Here is a 27,235-nt window from a genome sequence, read left to right as displayed (position 1 = left end):
GGAACACATTGTGTTTGGACTGGGGTGGAGTGGGATTGTGCACACAGTAAATTCAGGTCACTGACTCCTCCCCAAAGCTAACCAGTATCCTGACTTCTAACACATTCGTTTTAGATTTGCATTTTTTTACTTGTTTCTTTCCCTTAAGAGCCTGTTTGTGAGATTAGTCCATGATGTTGTGTATAGCAATAATTTGTTCATCTCTGTTGTGTAGTAGTCTAGTACATGAGTATTTATCCATTTTGCTGTTGATGGGTTGTTTCCAGGTTTGGATTATTACAAATAGTACGACTTTGAGCATTGTGGGGTTTTTTTGTTTTTGAGCATTGTTTTAAATGTCCTTTGGTGGACACATGTGTGCACTTCTTAGCAATGACCTCGTTGCTAAGGGTTTGCACACATTTAAGTTTATGAAATCTTGCCAGTTTTCAAGTTGGGTGTATCAGTTTATGCTCCCACCAGCAGTATATTCGCGTTCCAGTTGCCCCACATTCTTATCTGATGTATTGTGTTTTTCATTTGAGCTATTCGGACGGGTATGTAATGGTGTTGCATTTGGTTTTAAAATGCATTTCCATGATGAGTAAAGTTGGGTACATATTTTATTTGGCATTTTGATACCTTTGAGTTGAAGTAACTGTCTGTGACTAGGTTCTTTCCATAAGTAGTCTATACACCTGTTTGTTTGTTTCACACGTAAAAATTTAAGTTATACTCCAGTATATAAAACAGATTGAAAAGAGTATTTCTTGAGAGGCAGTATTATCGCCTGGTAAGTAAAAACAGAGTCTGGACCCAGACTCCTCCATTAGGAATCCTAGTTTTGCCACTTATTAGCTGTGTGACTTTGGGCAAGTTACTTAACTCCTCTTTGCTTCACTTACCTCATTTCTAAAATGAATGTAATAATACTTTCATTATAAGATTAATGTCAGGCTCAAATAAGTTAGTTAATATAAAATACATAGAACAGTGCATGGCACATAATATAATGAGTACTAATAATGTTAGCTGTTAGTGATGACATAAGTTTATTTTATGAATTGATATGAAGTTAACTGACAAGAACAATGAAGGTTTACTGTAGGACACAAATTTGAAATTGAGGGTTTTAGGTGATAGTTGTGGTTTTATTTTAGCCTCAGCCTCCAGGGTTTTTTTGTTTGTTGTTTTTGTTGTTGCTGCATAATACCAAGAAAATCTTAAATATGTTCAATTAAAAATAGATAAGGTTTACCCAGTAGTTTTAGGATTAAGCTTTCAGATAAATTTAATTGACAAATAGTAGAAAATATTTATTTTGAAATTGTTACTGAATATCTCAATTTGTTGGATTTCCTGTTTTTAAATAAAAAGCGGAGAAGTTGTACTAAAAATAATGGTTTCAGTACATATTGTGCTATCACAGCACATCTGCATTACAAGTTTGCTTTTTATTGCTTGCAGCCGCAGGATGAGTAGCACATGTTCTCAACACTTGCCTGGCACAATCAAGTGTGCACCATGGGAACTAAAGTGTGTGTTTATTCGCAGGTGTAAATTTAATGAGCCAACATAGAGGCTTCATTAGAAACAAAAGTCAGAGCTACAGTTTTCCAAATTAGTGACATATTTTCAAAATATTCAAACAAACGTGGCAAGTAAAGCTATCTATACAAACCAACACGAGTTTGGCGACAGCACACGCTATGTGTTGTTTGGCCTCTGATGTGTGAACATTAGGCATATGAAAACATTAGTACGTGTGCTGTGGTAGTTCACAGCAGTTAATTCTACAGCCTTCTGATGCGGCCTTGCCTGTTTGTAGGTGGCCGACCCTTACACGAAGAGAGCATGTCCAATTAATATCAGCCCTCAAACAGACTTAAATGAGTATCTACCTTTTTAAAAAATACATTTTTATTGCTTTCAGAGAGGAAGGGGAAGAGAGAGAGAGAGAGTGTTAGAAACATCAATGATGAGAGAGAATCATTGATCGGCTGCCTCCTGCACGCCCCCTACTGAGGATCTAGCCCACAACCCGGGCATGTGCCCTTGACTGGAATCAAACCCAGTCCCCAGGCCAACGTTGTATCTACGGAGCCAAACCAGCTAGGGCTGAGTATATACCTTTACGAGCTCTGCTAGCACCAGTTTTGTTTCTCCCAGCAGACTATCTCTCACTGCTTCTTAGTCAGTGTGGGCTCCACCAGGCTGGCCAGTCTCCCCTCTGTCTTACCACCAGCATGATTCGTGTTCCCGTCTCTGTGGTAACAGTGCCCAGTACTCTCATCACCATCTGTCTTTAGTGCCTGTAGTTTCTTTGTGGTCCTGCTTGAGCTCCACCTCCTATCAGAATCAGTCCTCTCTATTACCACCCTTTCCCGTGAAATCCTGTCCCAACATTCTAAAACTTTTTTCAAAGACTTTTTTTCTAGTAAAAAATGTAAATCTATACATACATATGTATGTATGTATGTATGTATGTATGTATATCATAAAGTTATACTCTGTGAGTACTACTCCAAATCAGTGCCACTCACAAACTCCATCAGCAGAGGGAGCTAAATAAAAGAAGATAAGTCCCTGAAATTAAGACCTGAAGGAGAAAAAGTACTTATAATGACTTTTTCACATATGGCTCAGTAGGGAAAAAGAGCTTGAATAATGTTAGAAATCAGTGATTTGGGCCCTGATCCTGGGTTAAAACTTCTTTGAGATGATTTGTAAAGTGTTGTTGAAAGACTTAATTTTATATCATGTAAAAAACCTATTTAGGGCGATGACTTGATAAACATGGATATTAGGAAAAGCAATCTGGTGTTTAATTTTTTAAAACCCAATTTATCCCCCCTCTGAAAGTTCTATTTGTTAGGGATGATAAAATGAGGTTACTAGCTTTGTGAAGAATTTCATATGGAACACTGAGCCCTAAAGTTGCTAAGGATTATAAATAACCCATTCCAAGATTTTAAGATGGAATTTTCAAGTAAATTTCTTCTATTTTGTTTTGATTAAGTGTATGTATCTTAATTTCAGTTAGCAGACTTGAAGAAAGAGAAGCAGAACTGAAGAAGGAATATAATGCATTACATCAAAGACACACTGAGGTGGGTTTCTGGGTTGTTCTTATATGCTAATATTGAGATTAAAAACATAACTTTAGAAATTATGTCTTAATTTTTCTTTGAAATCAGTCAGTATATTTCTTGGGGATTTATTTTAAGAACACATTAAATTTCATATAACATTTGCCTAATTACCAAATGTTGACTTTTAATATATTTTTTATTTGAAATTACCTTTTCATTTGATGAATTAGTGTGCCTCTAATAGTTGTTTTTTTGGCTAACCAAGTAAAAGCTTCTGTGTGCATATTAAAAAGTATACACACTGCTAGTATGAGAGAAGTGATTTAATTTATTCTGTTAACAGTTGAGAAATGATGGATTGGTAAATTATGTGTAGGAGTCTCTATAGTTATTATCCAGTATAAAGGACTTATTTGCATTAAGCTTATAACAAATAACATAAACACAAATTATAATGTATTAAATGGAAATGACTCTAAAACAGGTTTTCTGGATGAAATATAGCACTTATATATTTAAAGTTACAGTTTTAATAATTTTTAGTATTTTAAAGTAACAACCCCAGCACATAATCTCTCCAAAGCAAATTAGGAAATGTACTTGAGGGTTTTTTTTTAACCTTCTTTTTATGATTGTCAGCCTTTTATTTGTTGCTTTTGTTTGTATCTCCTTAATGTGAAAACCATTTCTGGTGTATCATGATCAGTCTGAGGGTCACATATCTAAACATACAGAATTTTCATATTTGTTTAAGGAAAAAAATGAGAATTTCTCTTTTTCCCTTTCTAGTCCAACCTCTCCCATGATCGGGATGGTTCCAGTCTTCTGCTTCCATTTTCTTTCACCAGTTTGTGTAATCTCTTATCCTACCTCTGGTAGAGACCTATAGATTGTCGCTTTAGGAAGATAAAACCCACTGCACTCGGTTTCATTTACTTTGGAATAATGTGCTTAATGCTTTCTTGGAGAGAGGTTTGAATTTCTTCCTGGCACATAAGGTTTGATTATTACTATCTTAGCTTATATAGCCACACAGGAAGCATGAAGTGTCACAGAATTGGAATTCAGTGGCAGAGGGAAAAGACTGGCCACAGAAGGCTGGAACCATAAAGCTCTGGGAAGACAGGAACAGCTTCCCAGCAGCCTTTTCGGTATGAAAAAAATGTCCACATTTTAATGAGATGGCACTTGATGGATATCAAGACTGTTAAAAAACAATTGATTGGTAAAGGCCTATTGTTGGTTCTTTTTAAATTTTATTTTGTTAAACCTCACCTGAGGATATTTTTTTCATTGATTTTTAGAGAGAGTGGAAGGGGCGGAGAGACAGAGAGAGAAACATCGATGTGAGAGAGAGCGAGACACATGGATTGGTTGCCTCCCACATGCCCCAACTAGAACCGAGATGGAGCCTACAAATGAGGTATATGCCCTTGACCTGAATTGAACCTGGGACCCTTCAGTCTGTGGGCTGACACTCTATTCACTGAGCCAAACTGGCTAGGGCTCTTGGTTCTTTTTACATCATTTATTTCAGTGACTGAACAATGCCCTGTATGTAGTGCTTATCATTGCCATAATTATAAGCAGGAATATGTTTATGTACCAGAAATAATTGATAGTGATGAATAATCCTTTTGGTTTTTTTCATTGAAGTTCTAACCTTTGTAATGGATGATTACTAAATTAGGATATGTTAAATTGAAGCATGCTTAAAATACATGCATTCTTGAAAAATCACTGTAAAGTGAAATTTTATATTTTTTCTCACATATTTATTTAATAAAAGTGATGTTGCTACAGAAAAACCTGACACCTTCAAGTAAAAAGCTGTAATAATTTTTCTGTCCTGATCCTTCAGAGAAGGACAGTCCAAGAAGAAAAAAAGACCTCAGGAGAAATCTTAAATACCAATTCAGAGAGCTGGGCCTGGGCAGTAAATTTCACATGAAGCAGGGCAGCTCTTTTCATCCGGCCCCTCCCTCTGGCACAAGCAGCTTCTGTCCTCTGCCCTGATACTAGCAGGCTCTCTTTATTTTGCTCTGCCTCTAGGAAGGTTTATGTAACACAGAGGTAGCTGCTTTGAAATGTGGGGTGTTCCACTCTAGTCCCCATTTTTCTGTAGGAGAAATATCATTTAATTAGCAATTATAAATAGCTATCCAATATTAATGAACCAGGTGTCCTTTAAAGGTAAATTCTGGAAACCTTCAGAGAAAGGATTTAACCTTCATTTTTTCATGATTACTACCAACTCAGGTAAGCTTTTAAAATAGGCACAAAAATGTTTAAATATCACTTTTTACTGCTTAGGGGGACTCTAGGGCTTCTTTGGTGAGTGAATAACTTGTTCTCTAGTCAAATCCAGGATTTTGTACACATTACTGAATTTGTTTAAAAGAGCACATGCTTAAAGAAGAGGGCTGCCCTAACCGGTTTGGCTCAGTGGATGGAGCGTCGGCCTGCGGATTGAAAGGTCCCGGGTTTGATTCCGGTCAAGGGCATGTACCTTGGTTGCGGGCACATTCCCAGTGGGAGGTGTGCAGGAGGCAGCTGATCGATGTTTCTAACTCTCTATCCCTCTCTCTTCCTTTCTGTAAAAAATCAATAAAATATGTTTAAAAAAAAAAAAAAAAGAGGGCAGTGTAGGAAATATAAACATCAAGTAATTGTGAGGCACTTGGCCACATATGTACAAACTCTTAATATTACTCACCGAAAACTTGAACCCTGGTCTTACATCAGGGAGTGTTTTAATGCATTCTCATATTATCCTCTGACCAAACCCATTTTACACATTGAAGTTTAGAAAGAGAATATAATTTGTCCCAAACCCCATGCTGGGATGTGACTGGATTTGAACCTAGGTTGTCTGATTCCATTGCCTGAATTTTCAATAACGCTTTTAGGTTGTGGAATACGTGGATGTTAAATGCACCAGAAATTTTTCTGTGCCTCTTTGCTTTATGCTATCTCAACAACTTTAAGAAGAGAAACTCTGCAGATCTAGATATATGATTTTTGGCCGCATATGGAAAGATTCAAGGTCAACATGACGAAAGAGATCCATGCCACTGTTTCCAAAACCTCACTGTTGCCTTGCTTTTCCATTTTAGTCAAAGCTGTGAAGATTTTTCCAGGTGGGAGGGGATTGGGATTTTCCAGACAGTGTGCTTGGAATCCTTCATGACTCTAGCTTTGGGTTTTGGAATTGACACCTGACTCTGTGTGAATAAATGAGCATACCTGAGATCAGGAGGGATGGGCTGGTGGACCCAGTAGTAGCTTGCCTAAGCTTATCCTGTTTTCCTCTTGCTTCTCTCTTCTTTCTAGCACCACTGATCCTGCCCTCCCATTCATGATTTTTAAAGACCAGAGCTACATTGTGAAGCCCTATAGTTACAATTTTTTTTTATTGTATAATTTATTTTGTCTACTCTTTTGTGCATTTATAGAAGTAGTGCATATTTTATTTCAGATGTCAGGAAATGCTTAAGGGTTGGGGTTTTTGTGGGTGTGAGGAAGAAAGGACAATGAGCTTATTGCCTGCCTACAGAATAGACTAAAAGGCAAGGTATAGCGTGAGTCCTATAATGCTTACCTGCTCAGTTGACTGAGTCAGAGGGACCTGAATTCTGGCCCCAAAGCCAATCAGCTAATGGCAGTTAGAACATAGTTGACCATAGCTAGCAATTCATCTGAATTGCTTAATGAAACTTAGATTCTTCCATTTGAACTAATCAATTTTACATGATTACTATCCAGTATAAAAGAATTCAACTTAGGCTTTTAAAAACCATTTGAAGATGTAAATTGATATCTATTTGGCCCAAACATCACTTTGTTATATTAGTCTCACTTAAATTTTTTTCCTTAAAGTTCTTCCAGATACAAGAAGAAAACAGCTCATTATTTCTGGCTTGCTGACACAAAGACAAAGACAAAACCTGTATTTTTGCAAAACTGTTAAGTGGTGGTAAAGAGAAAATCTGTAAATTTAAAATAAGTATATAAATTTAAAAGTTAAAAAATACTTTCACATACCATATTCATGCAATTTTATTTTAATTTTTCGTTGCCTGACCGATTTCTTGTTTGGGTTAGTCTTAGTGGGGAAAAACTTGATTAATTATTTATTTTATGTTTGATTCAATAGAATTACTCATCTTAACTCATGCACCAGAGTTTACTGTTTTGTTTATTTTATGTTAATAACTTTCAAATTGATTTATATATAACGATGGTACATGAACACCAAGTAAAACTTTTACAACAAAAGCAGGTTTTAAAATTAAAAAACAAATTTTTGTTAAATTTTTTTCTGTCAATAGTTTTCTTTAGATTACAATAATATTTAAATTATTAAGTTTGAAACCTACCTTCATACCACTAAAGTTTAGAAATTTCCAAATATATTTCATGCTACAGTTTTAAGAATTCAGGCAATATTCCCAAGAAAGATATCAACCTTTTTTTTATGTCCTACTCTTAATATTTACATCCCTTTAAGTTGCTGACATACCTTTTGTTATTTTTTTTAATCTTTAATTTCTTTATTAGTTAAGGTATTACAAGTGTATCCTCATCCCCCCCATTACCCCCAACCTCCTCCCGCCCCCCACTCATGCTCTCATCCCCCTTTTGTCCATGTCCATTGGTTTGGCCTTTTTGTTATTTTTTAAAATTCATTTTTCTTATTTATATCGTGTTAGTATCTAGAATAGCCTTTTTGATTTTATGATTGAAACTTATTGCATTTTACATATTCTAATGCCAGATTTAGGTTTCTTAAAAATGGAGCTATAGATTATTAAGAATTAAATAGGACTGTAGCATTTCTTGGCAGTTTATGTACTTGATATTCTTGAAGCTTTCGCTTCCCTATTCAGCCTGTGTATCCAAGACACAAAATCACAGTGCTCTGATTTTTTTTTTAGTGCTCTGATTTTTTATTTGTTTTAATGTGCTGTTGTTATAGATAATTACATTACGTAATTATACCAGTAAATTAGCAACCAAAGGAGAAAATATATTAGCATTCTTTCAACTAAATATGTAGAAATAAGAAATAAAAACATTGGCATTTAATTTAATTACTTAATTAAATTGAGTGATCCATACTCTGAATCCTTTGTAAAATAGAATCACCACATAAGGGTATGGTTTTGTTAAACAAAAAACTTTCACAGCTAAAAGCTCTTCTGAGGATATCCCAGATTTTCTCCTTGTCAATTTCTTCTCAAGTGTTATGTTAATTTCTTTGTTGTTTTCCATTTTGCTGACTGGACTTCTCAGATGCCCTCTATTATTTATTTTACCACTTATCTCATATCACCTCCTCCCCAGTGTCTATATCCTAATTTCTGCTATTTATGTCAAAATTATATCATTTTATAGCATCACAATGTGAAAAATAGCTTTTTGCAGTGCTCAGCAATATGTTGGCTACTTTTATGGCTACCAGCGTCCTTAAATGTAGCATTTGCATATTCCTTTGCCGTTCAAAAAAATTTTATTGAGGTGACATTGGTTAACCACACCATACAGGTTTCAAGCGCACAACTCAAACATCTGCATACTGCATTGTGCGCCCATCACCCAAAGTCGCCGCTTTCCTTCCCGTTTATTCTCCATTTGCCCTCTTCCACCTCCTTCATGCCCCCCCCATTTCATCCCAATATTCTTTTATATGGAATTATGGATAATCTGATAAATAAGAAATGTGTAAAAAAAGTTCTTTTTGTTTTATTCCAGGTATTATTTTTAAATTTTTGTGTATTTTTTTTCTTCAAAACAGATGATCCATAATTATATGGAACACTTAGAAAGGACAAAACTTCATCAGCTCTCAGGGAGTGAACAACTAGAATCTGCAGTTCATAGTAGAATTAGGTAAGCTGTGTTATACGTTTGCCTTGAGATCAAAGCGAAATAACCTGCCTGTGTCTGTTTCTCTCTGTTCTTTAATCCTGGAACAATAGTTAGGCTGTTTCAAAAGCTCTCTACTGTGGTTGGAATGCTATAGTAAAGAATAGCATAGAAAAACAGAAACAGCTTTCATTATTTCAGATGTAAATTGTGAGCCATTCCATATAAGCAGCATTATCGAGATATTTTGATTGCTTTCTAATAATGTATATTACAGTAGGCTTAAATTTTTCTGATTTGTGGGAACGCTGAAAATTTTCCAGTCCTCCTGGTCTAAAGTCCTTTTGTTAGAGAGAGGCACGTTTGAAAGGGTTAGCTAGTGAGACTTCTGTTTGATGTAGGAGTGTGAATAAATTATGTAGATCTGCAAGCATTGTAGCCAATGAGCTAAGCCAGGACTCTTGGTGGAGAGGAATGTAGTTAATAGGCTGCCTGTCGCTCAGGATAGCTGCATAAATGCTAGGAGCAGCAGCTCTCTGGTTTTGAGGTGGGGAGAACGGGGTGACGTCATCGCTTCGGAGCTGCTGCAGGATGGAGTGGAAAGCTGCTGCTGATGGCATTGTTTTCGTGGCAGCAGCTGAATGACAGATCCTCACTACAAAGATACTCCGTTGGCCCCCGTGTAGGCCTCCTGGTTCGGGCGTTTCACCATGCCCGCACAGCGCCATGAGTCCCGGATGCATGCTGCTGTTGGTGTTTGGCTTTGTTGGCGGGGCGGTGGTCATTAATTCTGCTATCTTAGTATCGCTCTCTGTTTTGCTGCTTGTGCACTTTTCTATTTCTACCGGTGTGCCAGCTCTGACGCAGAACCTACCAAGGATACTCAGGTACTCCAGTCTCTCTTCACAGCCCCTGTTTAGTTGGTTTTTCTCAATTTTTTTAGCTTCATGGGTCTGCTTTGCAACCATTTCTGTTGCAGATTGAAACAATGGAAAATGGCCTGAAGCTAGGATTTCTATTTTTACTTGTATTCATTTGTAGGCCATCACTTAGGGATGCTGCTTTGTGTTTGGAAACGTTGGACTTAGGAAAAGGGTTTTCATATTGTACTTAACCTACAAGTGCAAGGTCAGTGTGGTGTTGCTTTAAGCAGAGTGTTGAAAGAGCGAGGGGAGAGCAGAAGTGGAGTTCCAGCCCAAGTTTATACAACCTCTGGTTAGCATCTGAGCATTTAGGGGCAAATATCTTTCATGCTGGGACTTGCAGTCTATTAGACACAGGCCGTAGGTGTTTATTTTATTTCAGTTATCCTTTGACAGAGGTTCAGTCATTATTTTTACAAATTTTGATAGCAGCTAATGAGGACTGAGAATTTAAATTAATCTTCCTTCTAAATTGTATTTAAGTGAAAGGATATAAACCTTTCAGGGCAAGAAATGCATTTTCCTCCATTATCTACACATCAAAGTTGTGAAAGCTTTACAAAGCCTATTCACTATTGTTTAGTCAGATGTTGCCCTTTCTTTGTAGACTTGGGTGACAAATATTCATGCCTGTTTGTGGGGGTAGTCATTAATCTCTAGCTTTTCTGCTGCTCACTCTGCTTGCACCCTATAAGAACCATCTTCTACGTTTTAGAGATGTAAGGTTTTGGTTTCTTTTGTTTCTAACTCATCAAACTAAAACTATCTGACCTGTTCAGCTTTCTACTTTGCCTATGGTTTTAAGTGAAGGTACATAGTGCATAGCTTTTATTATTTAAATGTTTAAAATATTTAACTCCTAATTGTGGATTTAGATAAATCAAGAAGAATTAAAGTAGTAAATTCCTTCTATGTGTTCTTTTTCATTCACAGGTCAATTCATGTTCAACATTAGCTTAAGACCCAGAAATTAAATTTTATGGTTGGTCATTTATTTCCTTTCCTGATTTTATAAAAATCAGAAGCAATCTCATTACTTGTGTATATTTTAGTATATAAAAGATTTGTGTGTGTGTGTGTGTGTGTGTGTGTGTGTGTGTGTGTATGTATACCTAGGCTTTTAGGAACTTAAATATACCTTAACTCAAGAACATGTAGAATATTAAAATGAGATTGATTTTAAAGGCTGTGTTAGGTTTCCATTCTGTCTGAGAAGTCAGTGCTGTGCTGTGCGGAGGGTAAGAGGCTTTGGAGTTAGATACACATGTTCTGTCACGTGTTGTTAGCTGGTAGACCTTTGGCAAATTGCTTAGTTTCTTTGTTCCAGAGTTTCCACCTTGGAGGTTTTTACCCCACTAGGGAGGTTTCAAAAATCAGGTGAAATAATTATTTTTTACTTGATCAGTTGCAAGATATATAATTAAACAAGTAAATAATATTTATACTTACTAGTATATGTTCCCCCTTATTAGCAGAACTATTTTATAGCCCCAGCTATCTTATCGATCAAATAACATGATTAAATTGAGAAGTTCCTTGACACAAAAGTCTTCAATATGAAGATTAAATTGTCAAGAAGCAGGTAGTTCCAAGGAAAGGACATGGGCCTCGGAGTCAAACCGGTCTGACTTTGAAACCTATCGCTGCCAATTACTAGTGTCTGCAGTCTTTGAGCATCACTTTTCCTAATCTGAAAACTGGGAAAATAATCTCTATTTCCTTGTGAGGATTAATCGAAAATGTAAATAAATTATTCGTTTCAGTGCTTATCACATTGTACTGAACAAATGTAATCTTTTTTTACTGTCCTTTATATATATATATATATAGTAGATTTTATTAATGATTATTTATTTTAAATGTTAATATAACTGAAGAATATTTGTGAAGTGATTTACGCATAAGGTAACATTTCAATAAACAACTAAAAATAGATACATTGAACTGAGTCAGTTTAAAAAGAATGTAACGGGTTGATGATAACTTTGTTTTTAGATTATAATGGCATTGAAACATCTTAGGTTTAAATCTGCCACGTTGATACTTTCCCACATGTGTTCCATTCTATAGTTTCTTCTGTGAATTTTACTGAAGCATTCAATACGTAGAGTACTAAACATGCATACCAACATAGCACCGAACGAATGTTCACCTTGTGGGTTTCTTCTCAAAAGTAGGACTCTAACTGACTTGCATAATTAATTACATGCCTTCTCCCTCCCTCCCTCTAACTCTTATGTAATTTATCAGGAAAAGGAGGAGAGAAGATATATGTAGTAAGGTTATTTTTCAAGAGTTGGCACAGTGTAACCCAGAGCACCATTGACCCTCTTGACAGATAGTGACAGATAGCTGCAGATCTCTGAAGGAAGTTCCCTCCCTATAGAAGAGTATCTGAATGATTAATAAAATCAAGATAAAGAGGTGTGAATAATTCTTGTAATTAACAGGAGTAGGAAAGTAACATTTGGATGCACAGCAGACTCCTTCCCCCGTAGTTTTACACTTTTCAGTAGTATTTGATGTGGGAAGATGAATATGCTGTCATTCATATAGAAGATCATTCTGATGACTGGCCTGTATTTTGATATCTGTTAGCAGTTTGATGGGTTCACATGATGTCTGTAATATCTTCCTGGTTGTCTTTGCATTTTGGGTTAGAGAGCTTTCTATTAAATTGCATCTATTAAATTCCCGGTCCGCTTTTTGTTTATGTCATTAGGATATGTTTAAAAAAGATAAAAAAGAAGTCATCTAGTAGCTCTTAGAACTTTAAATTATCCCTCAGCTTGATGTTGAGGGATAAACATCAAGTCAACAACTTTTTGTTTTGCCAAATATGGACATTTAAAAAAAATCACTTTCCAATTACTGTCATCATTTGATGAAAGAAAGAGCATTTTAAAATCAAAGAAGCAGAGATGTAGAAAAGGGTCATTCCCAAGAAAGAACCGGTTCTATGATACATGGAAATGAATGTGTGTAAAGTATGTGCTGTATTATCCGTTAAGGAAATAAATAATGCCTGTTTTTGCAGTGAAATTATGAAAACTTTGTTGCTGACCAGCATTTGGGAATAATTGGTATAAACAGAATAGTAGACAAGTTACTTTAATTTTTGTCATTTGGTTATTTTGGTGGCTCATTGTCACAAACTTGGTTTTGGCATTAATTATTATCTAGTACTTTATTGTGTACTACCTGCATTCAAATTTTCCTCCTAAATTAAACAGGAAAAGTAGCCTGAGTGTGAAGAAGTGATGAATAATTAACTCTGATAAAGTCCTATTTTATTTTCTTGTGCGTACGACCTAATAAAATGCAGTCTCTAACCCTAACTGGTTTGGCTCAGTGGATAGAGCGTCAGCCTGCGGACTAAAGTGTCCCAGGTTCGATTCCTGTCAGGGCCATGTACCTTGGTTTCGGCCACATCCCCAGTAGGGGGTGTGCAGGAGGCAGCTGATCAATGTTTCTAACTCTATCTCTCTCCCTCTCTCTCTCTGTAAAAAATCAATAATATATATACATATATATATATATATATATATACATATATATATATATATACATATATATATATATATATATATATATATATATATATATATATATTTAAATGCAGTCTCTGGACCCCTTTGCTTCACCTAAACTTTCTTAAAGTTTTCTGACAGTTTTATAAATCTTTTTCTGATTGTCATTTGCGAAACCCTTTGTGTTAATTGAGGGCACATTTCAAAAGTGGCTTAAGTTGTATAGAAATGAATTTACAGAATAAAATACTTATTTAGCAAAACCAAATATTTTGCCACTTTTATTTATAGCCTCAGAGTTTCTATTCTAAGTTATATTCAGCCTTAGTAGGAGAGATAGAGCTCCAAACTTTTAGTGTCTCATTTCTTGCCAGTTTCCACACTTTTGAGCTAGTGACCTAGGATAACCTTGCAGTAGGCTTGTTTTCAAATCCCTTTGATTTTGAATCTTCTATGCATCAGCAAAGGACAAGTTTCTTGTTGCAATTCTATTATTATTGAAATTGTAACTCTTGTTAATTGAAATTCCCCACAAAGCAATGGAAACTCTACAGTCTCTCATAGCATTTTTGGCCTCCTTGTTTGGAAAAACTGACAATGGTTTTTTTCATATGTACTGTGATTGAAAGAAACTCATACATGGGTTCTGTTCTTGCTTTATGGGATAAAACTCTGTTGAGCTCTTTTTACTGTTTAATCAGTAGCCCTGATTTAGATCATATGTTGATTTTCCTTCAGGCCGAAAAGGAATACCCTGAAGAAGGTTGGGTAAACATCTTGGGGTGAGTGTGAGGACTTGGGAAGTCTAGAGGCAGAGGTTGGGACCACTTCCAAAGGAGAGGTTATGAGTTTCACTAGGGCTAACCTAAGCATGAGTGAAAACTTGGCACTTATTCTCTCTGTGAAAGCAGACCCCAGGCTGCTTTCTGGGCAAGGAACTCATCAGTACTTTATAACATTTCCTAAATCATTTCTTACTGCTTTTCTTAGTTGATTTCTTCGGGCTAATTTAAACTTCTGTGGACCTATATTTTTTCTTGGTAAGCCTGCTTGTTCAGATAGGCAGACAATATTATTTAAGAGTAATGATTCTAAAATAATAACCGCCCAGGAGTATTGCTTATAGTCATGATGAATAAAGAATTTTAAAAAATGAATGAATACTTAATTTTTCCTCCCCTCTCCATATAGAAAAGAACGCCCTATATCACTAGGGCTTTTCCCTCTACCTGCGGGAGATGGATTGCTTACACCTGACACTCAGAAAGGTGGAGAGACCCCTGGATCGGAGCAATGGAAATTTCAGGAATTAAGTCAGCCACGTTCTCATACCAGCCTGAAGGTAAGCTGAAAACTTCCGTTTATATTTTATGAGCAAAAATTGAAGTACTGGACAACCAAAACATAATAAAATGAAATAGTTTATACATTTTAGTTGTAAAACTAATGTCTTTTCTTCTTTTGGAAATGAGCTCTTCCCAAAGAGTTTCAGTCTTTACTATTCTTTTTCCAGTTGTTAATGATACTGATGACCAACATTTCTATTTGATTTAGGCTACATTATATGAATTTAGGGTGGAGTGACTGACTAGTGAACTTAATTTTGTTTTTTAGAATTGAAAATCATTGCCACCTGAAATCTTTGGTTTACAATTCAGTAGGGTTTCACTTTTTAAAAAACCGGCCCCTTCTAAGCAGGGTCGGGCGTGGTTAGTACTTGGATGGGAGACCGCCTGGGAATACCGGGTGCTGTAGGCTTAAAAAACAAACAAAAACCGGCTCCTTCCTCAAAACCCTTCATAAAGAAATATCCAAAAGTACATTGTGTTTCACTTAAAAGACCTGGTGTTAATTTATCCTAGATTATATTCTTGACCAAGAACTTGTCATCAATAAGTTATATATATTATATGTATAGTATGTATTATATAGTATAATATAGTATAATGTACTTTAGGAATGGAGATATACTAATAATTGGTTTTTAAAACTATTAAAGCTGTAATCTATAACATGGAATATTTATAAACCTATGAATGTTAGTTATAAAAGAATATTGTTAAATTATAAAATCTATTCTGTCATAACAGCGAACACAAATGAGTTACTTACATCTTATCTCCTTTTCCTGCTCTCTTTTCCCCCCAAATTACTTATCATACTCTTAAGTACTTGAGGTTGGCTTTTAGGGTACTTCTAATACAAAGTCATTTAGTTATTGACTTTGTGTCTCTCCACTAAGGACATGAAATCCATGCAGTTTATTTACTGCTGTATTCCTACCACTTAGAAAAGTGCCGGGCCCATAGTGACCACCCAGAACACGTTTGTTGAATTATTTGTTTTAGTTGCTAGAAAGACGTGTAGGATAATACAAATGGCCTGTTTCTCAGTTCTAGAAGGTGGAGGCATTTCGAATCATATCATTGACCTTTGAAATGTGCTCAAAACACTTAAGCAGCCAATCAATATTTAATAGCTTTTCTTCCCCTGAAAAATATTTTTAACACTGACTGGCCACACCTTTTCCCTCTTTTGCTTGTTGCTCATTTTAGAATTTGATCATGCAGCTGCTCACTATCAGTCCACTTGTTTGATACCAGTCCACAGTGATGCCAGCGGGAAACTCATCCTTACTCCTACGGTCATCCTGGCTTTTTTAGCCTGCCTGTAGGATCAATAGATCTTCCAAAACACCCATCCCTCCATCGCCTACTTGCTGTGTCCCTTTCCTAAAACAAAATTAAGTAGGAGGGATACTTTTAGTACACAAAAAATGTATGCCACATGGTAGCAATATTCTAATTACTATCAAAATGGCACCTTAAGAGAGGATTGTTATAATTCTCTTGTTTTAATCCAGTGACAGGCCGTAACAGAACTTTACTGGCAAGTTATAAACAGATTAACAGGATATTAATATGGACTTAAGCATATTTGTTTTGTGTGTGTCCTCCCAGAGATACTAAGGCAAGTACTCCCCAAAGAGTTTTTAAAGTCCTGTCTCACTCTTCTCTGAGCCACTAAACGAGATAAAGCCTCAACAGATAGGTATTTCCAGGAAATTAGTGGTGCATTAAAAAATGGCAGAAGTCTATTTTGTCGCCGGTGTGGCTCAGTGGTTGCGTGTCAACCCCTGAACCAAGAGGTCACTGGTTCGATTGCTGGTCAGGACACATGCCTGAGTTGTGGGATCGATTCCCAGTAGGGGGCTTGCAGGAGGCAGCTGGTCAATGATTCTCTCTCATCATTGATGTTTATATATCTCTCTCCCTTCCTCTCTCTCTAAAAATCAACAAAGTCATATATATATATATATATATATATATATATATATATATATATATATAGTTTAGTTTGTCAAGTATGTTTATTAGGACATATGTATTATATTATTTACCCAAGCCCTGTTATTAACCAGATGTCTTTTTCTCTAACTTTGTGAAAGGCTGGGAGTCAGTTTAGAGTTCACCTGTGGACTGTGTTGCGTGTACCCACTAGTCTTGGTTCCTGTGCATGACGGAAACTAGACTAGACTATCTCTAAAGTAATTGCCGACTTTCATTTCCCCCCCTGAGAACTTGGGACATGACTTAGGTATATTTAGGGCATGCAGGTAAGAATTAATATTAATTTTACCCGCAGTTTTTTTCTGTGAATTAAGGTTAAGATGAAAATGCTGTGTGAGAAAACCACATGATGGGTTATAACTGAAAAAACAGAACTGTGGGAAACCTTGTGGCAGAAGAATGGCAGTTAAAGGGACTTGCCAGTGATTGTAAAGCGATAGACCTTATTTGTTGCTATATCGAAAATTTCTCACTGTAAGAGATTTGTAGTCAATAAGGTTATATCTTCAGGTATTGGAAAATCTGCCAGGAATGATACACCTAGAGAAATGTCCACATTGTCCTTAAAAAGAGGTATTTCTACATACTATTCCTTCATTTATCATATACAAACAAGTAAATAAATTAAATAATAGGATTTCAAGTATTGTTAGATATTATTAAAAGAAAGCAAGATAAGGGAATAGAGAGTAATTAGTAGGGAGGGTGCTTATTTTAGGATGGCGAGGGAAAGCCTCTTGGAGGAGGTGACCGGTACATTGACCTGAGGGATGTGTACGTACATGGAAATGTCTGGGTGAATGAGTGTTTCTGGATAATCAGATAGCATCTATGCGGGCTCTGTGGTGGGACAGGCTTTGGCACATTTGAGGAGCAATTGGTTTATCTTCACCCTACTTCTGAGACTGCCAGTCTTACCTAGTGCACCGCCATCCTTTTCTCAGGGTCCCCCAAAACATCACCTTTATAATCTAATGAAAAGTTAAAAATTCTTGCAGGGCCATTAACTAGACTGAATGTTGTAGCAGCATTTGACACATTTGAATACTCTGCTTTTTGAAATGCTTTTATTGACTCTGCTCACATGGCACTACTCCTTCCTGCTCCTTCCCCATTGCTGGTTTGAGACCTCTAAACGTTGGAATTCCCAGGGCTTACAGCTCAGCCTTCCTCTCTACCTAATCTGGGTCGCTCAAGTTCCATATCTATAAATGCCACCCACACATTCATGTTCAAAGAGTTGAATCTCCAATCTTGACTCCTTCTGTGAACTTGCTTTTCTTTATGGGTTGCCCACATAAATATTTGTATCCTGCTTAGGTTACCACCAGTCTAGAAATACCCCCTTTCAAGACCATTCTAAATGCCACAGCTTACATGAAGCCTCCTCCGATACTCTGTTGATGGAACTAGAACTTCAAGTCTCGTTCAGAAGTCAGCTCAAGGCAGAAAGCAGAGGAGTTTTATATTGCATCATTAACAGAAAATGTTTTGGTGGGGGTCTTCTTGTGAAATTGGTAAAAAGCAGTTTCTTATGTAAAATGACCAAAACTGTGCTGTTTAGAATGTATTATGAAAGTTAAGGCTGGGGATGAGCAAAAATGTTAAGGTAAGGTTGTTCATCCACTTGAATTATATTTATGAGCAAGATGAAAATAAAGGAATTGGAGAACAAAAGGCCAAGAATAACCCACAACAGTCCTGAAGAAGAGCAATAACCGTAAGAATTTGCCCTCGTAGATATCATGATGTATTATAAGACTGTAATTATTTTTTTATTTTATTTTTTTTTTAATATATTTTATTGATTTTTTACAGAGAGGAAGGGAGAGAAATAGAGAGTCAGAAACATCGATGAGAGAGAAACATCGATCAGCCGCCTCCCGCACATCACCCACTGGGGACGCGCCCGCAACCCAGGCACATGCCCCTGACCGGAATCGAACCTGGGACCTTTCAGTCTGCAGGCCGACGCTCTATCCACTGAGCCAAACCGGTTTTGGCAAGACTGTAATTATTAAGGTGGTGTAGTATTGCATTAGCTGCCCTTCTTTTCTTTCTGCACATTTCATTCCTAAAATTACCAGGTAGGGTAAGGTAAGTGTCCACAGGGAGGGGTGGGGGTAGGTGCCATAACCCAAGCAGGGTTAGGAGGGTACCTATGTCAGGATAGCCTGCTGTAGACAGGACGTCGGCGGTGTGAAGGGCGTCCTTGCCCAGGGACAGCCTGTCTGGAGGGGTGTCAGATCCTGAACCTAGGCTCTAGGCATAGGGTGTCAGTCTGAGCAGGTGAGGAAGCCTGATGCTTCCTCATGCAGCATCTTCCAGGGGTGTGGGTGGGGGCAGTCTAGACTGAAGAGACAGAAGATGTACAGGGAGAGAGAAAGGCATTGGCAGGGGCGAGGGTTTTGTAGTGCCAGCGAGGAGAAGCCAGAGACCGCACCCCTGGACGTCAAGGGACAATAAGACTTTTAGAATGGAAGGGTTATTAGCAGAGTCGGCTGTCTGGAGAAGTCAAGTAGAGTGAGGACTGAATTTGTAGGTGTAGGTTTGAGCAGTTTGAGTTGCAGGGCCATTAACTAGAGTGAATGTGAATTATGAAAGAAGGAAATAATAGAAAGCATAGATTACTCATGAAAAGTGTTGCAGTGGGAGGAGAGGAAAGGGATAACTTGAGTTGGCGGGATGGAGGAAAAGGACTCTTAATATGGGAGAGTCTGGGTGGTTTGTAGGCTTAGAAGAAGAGTCCAATAGCTAGAGAAATTTTAAACAAGTGTGTGGGGGAAGATGGTACATCAGCATAGTAGAGGAAGGGCAGGTGGATGGGATCACATATTCCAAACAACAATTAATATCTGCCCTATTAGTGGGACACCTCAGTTTTTCCTAGTCTTTTGCTATTACTCACAATGCTGCAGTAGATAATTGTGTACATAATTTTGTACTTGTGTTTATAATCCTCATACGTGGGAATGCTGGGTAGCAGCATGTATTTAAGATCTTGGTAGATATTGCCAAATTACCTGCCAAAGGGATTGTAGCCTTTTGTACTTTCACTGGCAATGCTGTATAAATTCTTTATTGCTTTATTAGTTTAGAGTTCACATATCCCTCCCTTATGCCCAAATGTGGAAAGAGAGAATGAAGTGTTTTAAGTATCATTTTAAATATATGCTTTTTCTAGACCTTGTTTGGTATCAGTTTGGCAATGATTTCACAGGTTTCAGATATACACATCTGTGTGAATATGTACCTATACATATATATATATGCTCCTACACATGCCTAAAGACATGTGTGTGAGTGTACGCATGTGTGTATATACTCGAAAAATGTATATTGTTTCCTTTGAAGAGTCTCCTGAGTTGTTGATTGTTATTAGAATGTGACTTTAAAAAAAATGTTTTTATTGATTTTTAAAGCGTGGGGAAGGGAGAGAGAGAGATAGAAACATGGCTGAGAGAGAATCATTGTTTGGCTGTCTCGTGCATGGCCCCAATGGGGATCAATCCTGCAACCCAGGCATGTGCCCTGACCAGAAATCAAACCAGTGACCTTTTGGTGCATGGGTCAGTGTTCGACCACTGAGTCACACTCGCCAGGCTAGAATGTGACTTTTAGAACTGAGAAAAGCAATTTTAACTAAAAAACAATTGTATTTGGTACCTACTTGTGAAACTTTTAAAGAATTCATTTAAACCACATGACTTGAAGTACTTTATTTTATTTTATTTTTTTGACTTGAAGTACTTTAGTGGAACTGTGTGAGGAGCTCTGGTTAGCAGGGTTTGGTATGTAAAGCCAGTAGTCAGTGGGTGCTGCCTTCTTCAGGGGATGTGCTTAGCATGCAGAACAGGAATGTCTGAGCAGAGCCAGCATTCTTGTTCGGAAGAATTTTTCCATCCTCCTCCACTTGTGGTTAAGTTCTTAAATTGTTCCTATTTCTTCAGTCTTCCCAAACTTGATACTCTATAGCAATTGAACCTTAATCCTGTATATTTTATAATTAAATATCCCTCTTATAAAATGCATCTGTAATTTTAAATTCTCAAACAGTTAAAGCTTCCAGGTTTTAAAAATGTTTTGTTTTGAAATATTTTAGGCTTACAGCAAAATGGTAGAAATAGTCCGGAGTTCTCATCTATCCATCACCCAGCACCCACCAAAGTTAACTGACCATTGTACAGTTATCCACACTAAGAAATTAACATTGGTACAATACCATTAGCTAATCTACACACTTTATTTGGAGTTCGTTGGTTTTCCCACGACTTTCCTTTTCATGTTCCAGTATCCCACATTGGGTTATGTTTTCTCAGTCTCTTCCACTGTGTGGCATTTCCACAGTCTTTCATGTCCTTAAGGCTTGAAGGGCACTGGTTAGTTATATTATAGAATGTCTCTCAATTTGGGCTTTTCTGGTTTTTTTCTCTTCATGATTAGATCGAAGTTGTAGATTTTTGGCAAGAATACTGCAAAGGCAATATGCCTTAAGGGTGATGTTAATCTTGATCACTTATTTCAGCTGGGGGATGTCAGATCTCTCCATTGTAAAGTTACTATTTTTGCCTTTATAATTATTCATGGTGGATATACTTGAGGATTGTGCAAATGTCCTATTTGTCAAACTTTCACCCACTGATTTTAGTATCCATCCATGGATCTTATCTACAATTATTACTGTGGTGTTCCAACAGTAATTTTTCTATGTTCTCCATCTTCTACATTTATTAACCAAAATTCTTCTGTAAGGGAGAGCTGTGTTCCTTCCCTCTCCCCTCCCTCCCTTCCTGCTTTTGTTGGTTCCTTCCTTCCTGTTTGTACTCATGGCATTTATTTTATTATGTAGGTTAGCTAATACAGTCATTTCTTTTGTTGCTTAAATTGTTCCAACTTTGGACATCAGGAACTCTTTCAGGTTGACTCCTGTACCTTTTTGACATGCCCCACCCTATTTATTTATTTATTTATTTATTTTTTAGTCAGTCCTCCCTCCCCACCTCCACCATAAGATGCTCCAAGCTCTTATATTTTCTCTGTCCCAGCCCCGCAATGGACTGCTGCTCCAAAGAGCCCTTGTTCCGTCTATTGGAGAATGGTATTTAGGAATCAAGATCTAGGCACTAAGTGTACTTGTTGCTTGGAAAGTGGTTACTTGTAGGCACTTTTTTTGATGCCTAAGTTTGGTTTTTCATTTGTTTATATATTATGCATTACCTCCTTTTGGATTTTTGCATTAGTGTTTAAGGTAGGGTAAAATAGAAATACAATTTTAAGAAAAGTGGATTATATGTTGTAATATTTCATGTTGCTTTTGCTTGTTATAGAGGATAAGAAATTTCTTCTATAATATCAATTTTTATATATAAACTTCTTTCCTCACATATATCTTTATTTGATAACTTTAGAAACCAAACACAGATGACTGTTGGGCTTTGAAAGGAAAAAAAGGGTGAAGATTTACTCCTTTTAATTTTTTGTGCTTTCTTCCTATTCATTCATTCACTCGTTCATTCATTCAGTTTTATTAAGGTATAATTGACAAATAGAACGATAAGATATATACTTTCTCTCCCTTTAAGCTCATGCTTAGAGAAGGGGAAATGGAATTAGTTCTTCCTTAGTTGGTGTTTATAAGTGAGTTTTTCCGTGGTTCTCAACCTTCTGGCCCTTTAAATACAGTTCCTCATGTTGTGACCCCAACCATAAAATTATTTTTGTTGCTACTTCATAACTGTAATGTTGCTACTGTTATGAATCGTAATGTAAATATCTGATATGCAGGATGGTCTTAGGCGACCCCTGTGAAAGGGTCGTTTGACCGCCAAAGGGGTCACGACCCACAGGTTGAGAACCACTGATCTAAAGTAAAAACGGGTAAGTTTCTTCAACCCTAAATTCACCCTTCCTCCCCAGTCATTGGTGTATCCTCAAGACCTTTTTCTTTATATATGCACAAAGATGATAATAATGTCTGGAAGATGAATGGGTTTATGTTCTATGTATTTTTCTGCAGCTTGCGTTTCATTTAAAAATGAATGTTCATAATCTTTTCATTTTTATATATAGAGAGCCATCTAGATTTTGATTAGTTGAATAGTTGAGAGGGTTAAGGATGATGAGAATCCAAAATCAAAGATCACGTGAACAAACATTAAGGGAGAGGCAATCTGGTCTCTGTAAAGTGAATTGTGTCTTACTAATCTATGGCTTTTTGAGGGAATTACCAAAAAATCTTTGTTGAGCCCAGCCAGCATGGCTCAGTGGCTAAGTGTTGACCTATGAACCAGAATGTCACGGGTTTGATTCCTGGTCAGGACACATGTCTGGTTGTGGGCTCAGTCCCAAGTCCCCAGTATGGGGCGTGCAGAAGGTAGCCAGCCAATCAGTGATTTTCTCTCATCATTGATGTTTTTATCTCTCTCCCTTCCTCTCTGAAATCAATAAAAATATATTTTTAAAAAAGTCTTTGATGAATTTCCAGACCAAGAATATCTAAAACTTGCTTTGTGTTTTATAGAAATACTTTTGTCTCATAGAGTGCAAGTGTACAGATAGAAATAAAGACTAGGCACAAATCTGGGTCGCCCTTTGATTATTTGTGTTTATTTAGGAGTTTCAGAAACAATGTGGGGGAGAAAGGTAGATGCAGTAAACATTTCCATGTATGCTAAACTGGAATATTTAGTATGTTAAAAAAGATGATTAGAATAAATTTCAGAAAGATTTCATACAGTTGTGTGAGTAGAAAAAAGGGTTAAGTGATGAGCTGCTTATTGATAAAATATAAGGTAAGACATAATTCACGTGGTGACTTCTGAACCATATTGCTTAAACTAGAGGCTTAAAGGAAGTGTGATTTTAAATCAAAATAAAACAAAGCCCCAATCCCTCACTTTAACATGGTAGGTGATAGAAAGATGGGTCTTGTCATCCTGAGGTAGTATAAGTCAAAGATACTTAGAAATATGCTAACATTTAGTAAATACATGACATGATATTTTTCTCTTATAATCTTTCCCTCTTAGCAGAACCTGGAGGTGAGAATGGAGTTTTAAAACATTTTGTAAAACAAACAAACAAACAAACAAAAACATTTTGTAAAAAGTAAACAAAAGTGATTGACCATTTGGTTACTCCTCAGCTGGTATTCTCAGGACCTCAAGGGCTCAGTTTGGAAGACTACTGATGCTATTCACTGAAACATAAAAGCAAGTTGTTTCCTCACAGTGGTTGCCAGGGCTTTAACTATAATCTATAATTTACTACTCTTCTGAAGACAGCATTTTGAAACAAGGAAGAGAAAAATATAGTGAATCAGGTAGAAATGCAGCCAATTTACACTTACACAGTGCTAGGCAAGAGAGCTAGCATGCTTTGCACAAACAGCTTCCTCAGGACAGAATGTGCACAACCTCCATGTATCCTGGAGACAGCTCAGTGTGTCGTTTCACCAGGGCTGCCTCCTCCCTGAACAGATTCATTTCTTCAGCCTCAGTCAGGGCCCCATTCAGCTTCAGACAGCAAACATCTGTTGAGAACCTACTTCATCTTATGCTCAATATGCTGGGCACTTGGGATAGAAAGACAAATAAGACATCTCCTACCCACTAGGTCACGGTTAACCCAGTCCCTGGAAGCCCTTCAGCAGGCAGACTGTGAGGTGAAACAGTGTCAGGATACTTTCTTCAGAAGTATCCTCAGGGTCAGGACATTCATATTTCCTTTAATAATCTGGATTTTCTTGAACCTATAACATAATTTACATCTAGATTTATTTTGTCTAGAGTTATGGTACTCATTGTTTCTTTGGATCACAGACTCCTGCTAGGAATAAATTGAAGCTATGAAATTCCACAAAATACATGTACACAGAGAATTTTGTGATTCTGTTATGCTGTAGAGTTGTAAATCAAAAGAAGTTTATAATTACTGCTTTAGACATTTAACTTTTTCTTGGGGAGAAAGAAATGTCAACATAAAATTTAAAGTATATTTAAAGGTTATGGTGGGATCCATGAGACTAAGTTACCTTTTGTAATTTTGTCTTTACTTTCTTTGGGCCTAAAATTGATGAGTCTAAAAGACAAACTGCCTGGTGTTGCTCAATGGTTGTGCATCAATCTATGAATCAGGAGTCATGCTTCGATTTCTAGTCAGGGCACATTCACCCCTAGGGGTGAATACATTCTTTCTGATTGGTGCTTTGGGTTTCTTAGGATATATTCCTAGAAGTGGGATCACTGGGTCAAATGGCAGTTCCATATTTAATTTTTTGAGGAAACTCCATACTGTTTTCCATAATGGTTGTACCAGTCTGCATTCCTACCAGTAGTGCACTAGGGTTCCCTTTTCTCTAAATCCTTGCCAGCAATTGTCTGTTGATTTGTTGATGGTAGCCATTCTGATAGGTGTGAGGTGATGCCTCATTGCTGTTTTAATTTGCATCTCTCTAATGATTAGTGACTTTGAGCATTTTTTCATGTCTCTTGCCATCTGTATGTCCTCTTTGGAGAAGTGTCTATTTGGGTCCTTTGCCCATTTTTAAATTGGATTGTTTGTCTTTCTTGTTAAGTTTGTCTTCCTTATATATTTTGGATATTAACCCTTTATCAGATGTATCATTGCCAGATATGTTCTCCCATACAGTGGGCTCTCTTTTCGTTTTGTTGATGGTTTCTTTTGCTGTGCAGAAGCTTTTTATTTTGATGTAGTCCCATTTGCTTATTTTCTCCTTAGTTTCCTTTGCCTTAGGAGATGTATCTGTAAACATACTGCTACAAGAGATATCTGAGATTTTGCTACCTATGGTTTCTTCATATAGAATAACAATAATTCTGTGAATTAGGTACTATTATTCCTATTTTACAGATGAGAAAATGTAGGTATGGAAAGAATACATAACTTACCTAAAGTCATACATTTAGTGAATGGTAAATTTACCTTAGTCATTATTATTATTACTACTACTAAACTTGTTTCAAAGACCTGGCTACTTTGCTTAAAAAGAACTGCCTTATTATTGTTAGTCATTGGACAACTATTTTTTTGTTTGTTTGTTTGTTTTTATTTATTGCTTAAAGTATTACAAAGGGTATTACATATGTGTCCATTTTATCCCCCCGCCCTAGACAGTCCCCTAGCCTCCCCTATCCCCCAATGTCTTATGTCCACTGGTTATGCTTATATGCATGCATACAAGTCCTTTAGTTGATCTCTTACCCCCCTACCTCCTGCCCCCCAACCCTCCCCGGCCTTCCCGCTGCAGTTTGACAATCTGTTTGAGGCAGCTCTGCCTCTGTATCTATTATTGTTCAAAAGTTTATAATGGTCTCTATTATCCATGAATGAGTGAGATCATGTGGTATTTTTCCTTCATTGACTGGCTTATTTCACTTAGCATAATGCTCTCCAGTTCCATCCATGACGTTGCAAATGGTAAGAGTTCCTTCCTTTTTAGAGCAGCATAATATTCCATCGTGTAGATGTACCACAGTTTTCTGGACAACTGTTTTAAAAACTATTTTGGAGTCACAAAACTCTTTGAGAATCTGAGAAAAGTTGTAGATTCTTTTCCCAGAAAAATGCATGGCCCACAAATTTTTGTATAAAATCTTAATCTGGGCATGTAGCATTTGAAAGCTATCTGTGGATTCTAGAATAATAGTTATCAAATTGTAGTGAGTATATAAATCACCTGAGTTGCTTGTTAAAGTGCAAATTACCTGATTTCACAAATCCTCCCTTTAATAAGCACTTCAAATGGTACACTGTATATGTGGGATGTTTTAACAGCACTGTCTACAAAGCTCTTCCCTGAGATTGGAGTCTTGTTATCCCACTGCTATTTCAGAGTAGCTACTACCCAGGACCTTAAGTGTTGTGAAGCAGGTCTTTGTTATCATATGATTGTTCATTATCACAACTGCCATTAAAACTCTAAGGTTGATGTTAAGGTATAATGTTATTGCTAATACTGCCAATCTTTTATCTTCCAATTTTCTGTTTAAAAGAATACCATATATGCCTGAACAAATATGATTTATTTCCCAATTATTTGAATAGTCTGGAGATTATTGGTTTCCTTTGATAATTAGCAACTCTCTATTACTGTTTTTTTTAAATAGACTTTTCTCTCAGCAAGTTTATTTCTTAACCTATTTAAACAATAGTTTAAATTACTTATTTAAATTTTTTTGTAATTATTTTTATTTGTAGGATGAACTTTCTGATGTTAGCCAAGGAGGATCTAAAGCTACCACTCCAGCATCAACAGCTGCTTCAGATGTGTCAGCACTTCCTACTGACACGCCCTTAAAGGAAGACACTGAAGGATTTGTGAAGGTTGCAGATGCACCAAATAAGGCAGACATAGGCAAGCATATTGAAATTCAAGTAGCCCAAGAAACTAGAAATGTGTCAACAGGTACGTGACCCTAGTTCTTTTTTCCTTCTTTAAGAGAGGGGAAGTAGAGGAAAGAGAAAGAGAAGAA

The 27,235-nt window shown here is 36.8% G+C and overlaps 1 protein-coding gene across 17 annotated transcripts in view; it reads left to right on the top strand.

Moving 5' to 3' along the window:
- The window catches only part of SPAG9 (sperm associated antigen 9), a 101,530-nt gene that overhangs the window by 29,571 nt on the left and 44,724 nt on the right, over positions 1-27,235 (top strand). For 14 of the 17 annotated variants that reach the window (XR_004972738.1, XM_036339359.1, XM_036339358.1 and 11 more), the window contains 4 exons: positions 3,019-3,089; positions 8,869-8,963; positions 14,584-14,734; positions 26,961-27,168. Coding sequence is in view for 16 of the 17 variants with exons in the window: in XM_036339359.1 (XP_036195252.1) it covers positions 3,019-3,089; positions 8,869-8,963; positions 14,584-14,734; positions 26,961-27,168 (525 nt within the window). In the remaining variant the exon portion in view is untranslated. Of the gene's footprint in view, positions 1-3,018; positions 3,090-8,868; positions 8,964-9,527; positions 9,827-14,583; positions 14,735-26,960; positions 27,169-27,235 lie in introns of those variants that run through there. The other 3 variants (XM_036339368.1, XM_036339370.1, XM_036339371.1) reach the window with 2 other exon arrangements.

Source organism: Myotis myotis, unplaced genomic scaffold (assembly GCF_014108235.1).
Source record: "Myotis myotis isolate mMyoMyo1 unplaced genomic scaffold, mMyoMyo1.p scaffold_m19_p_17, whole genome shotgun sequence".
In the NCBI taxonomy this organism is placed as follows: Eukaryota; Metazoa; Chordata; class Mammalia; order Chiroptera; family Vespertilionidae; genus Myotis; species Myotis myotis.
This window is presented reverse-complemented; position numbering and strand designations above follow the sequence as displayed.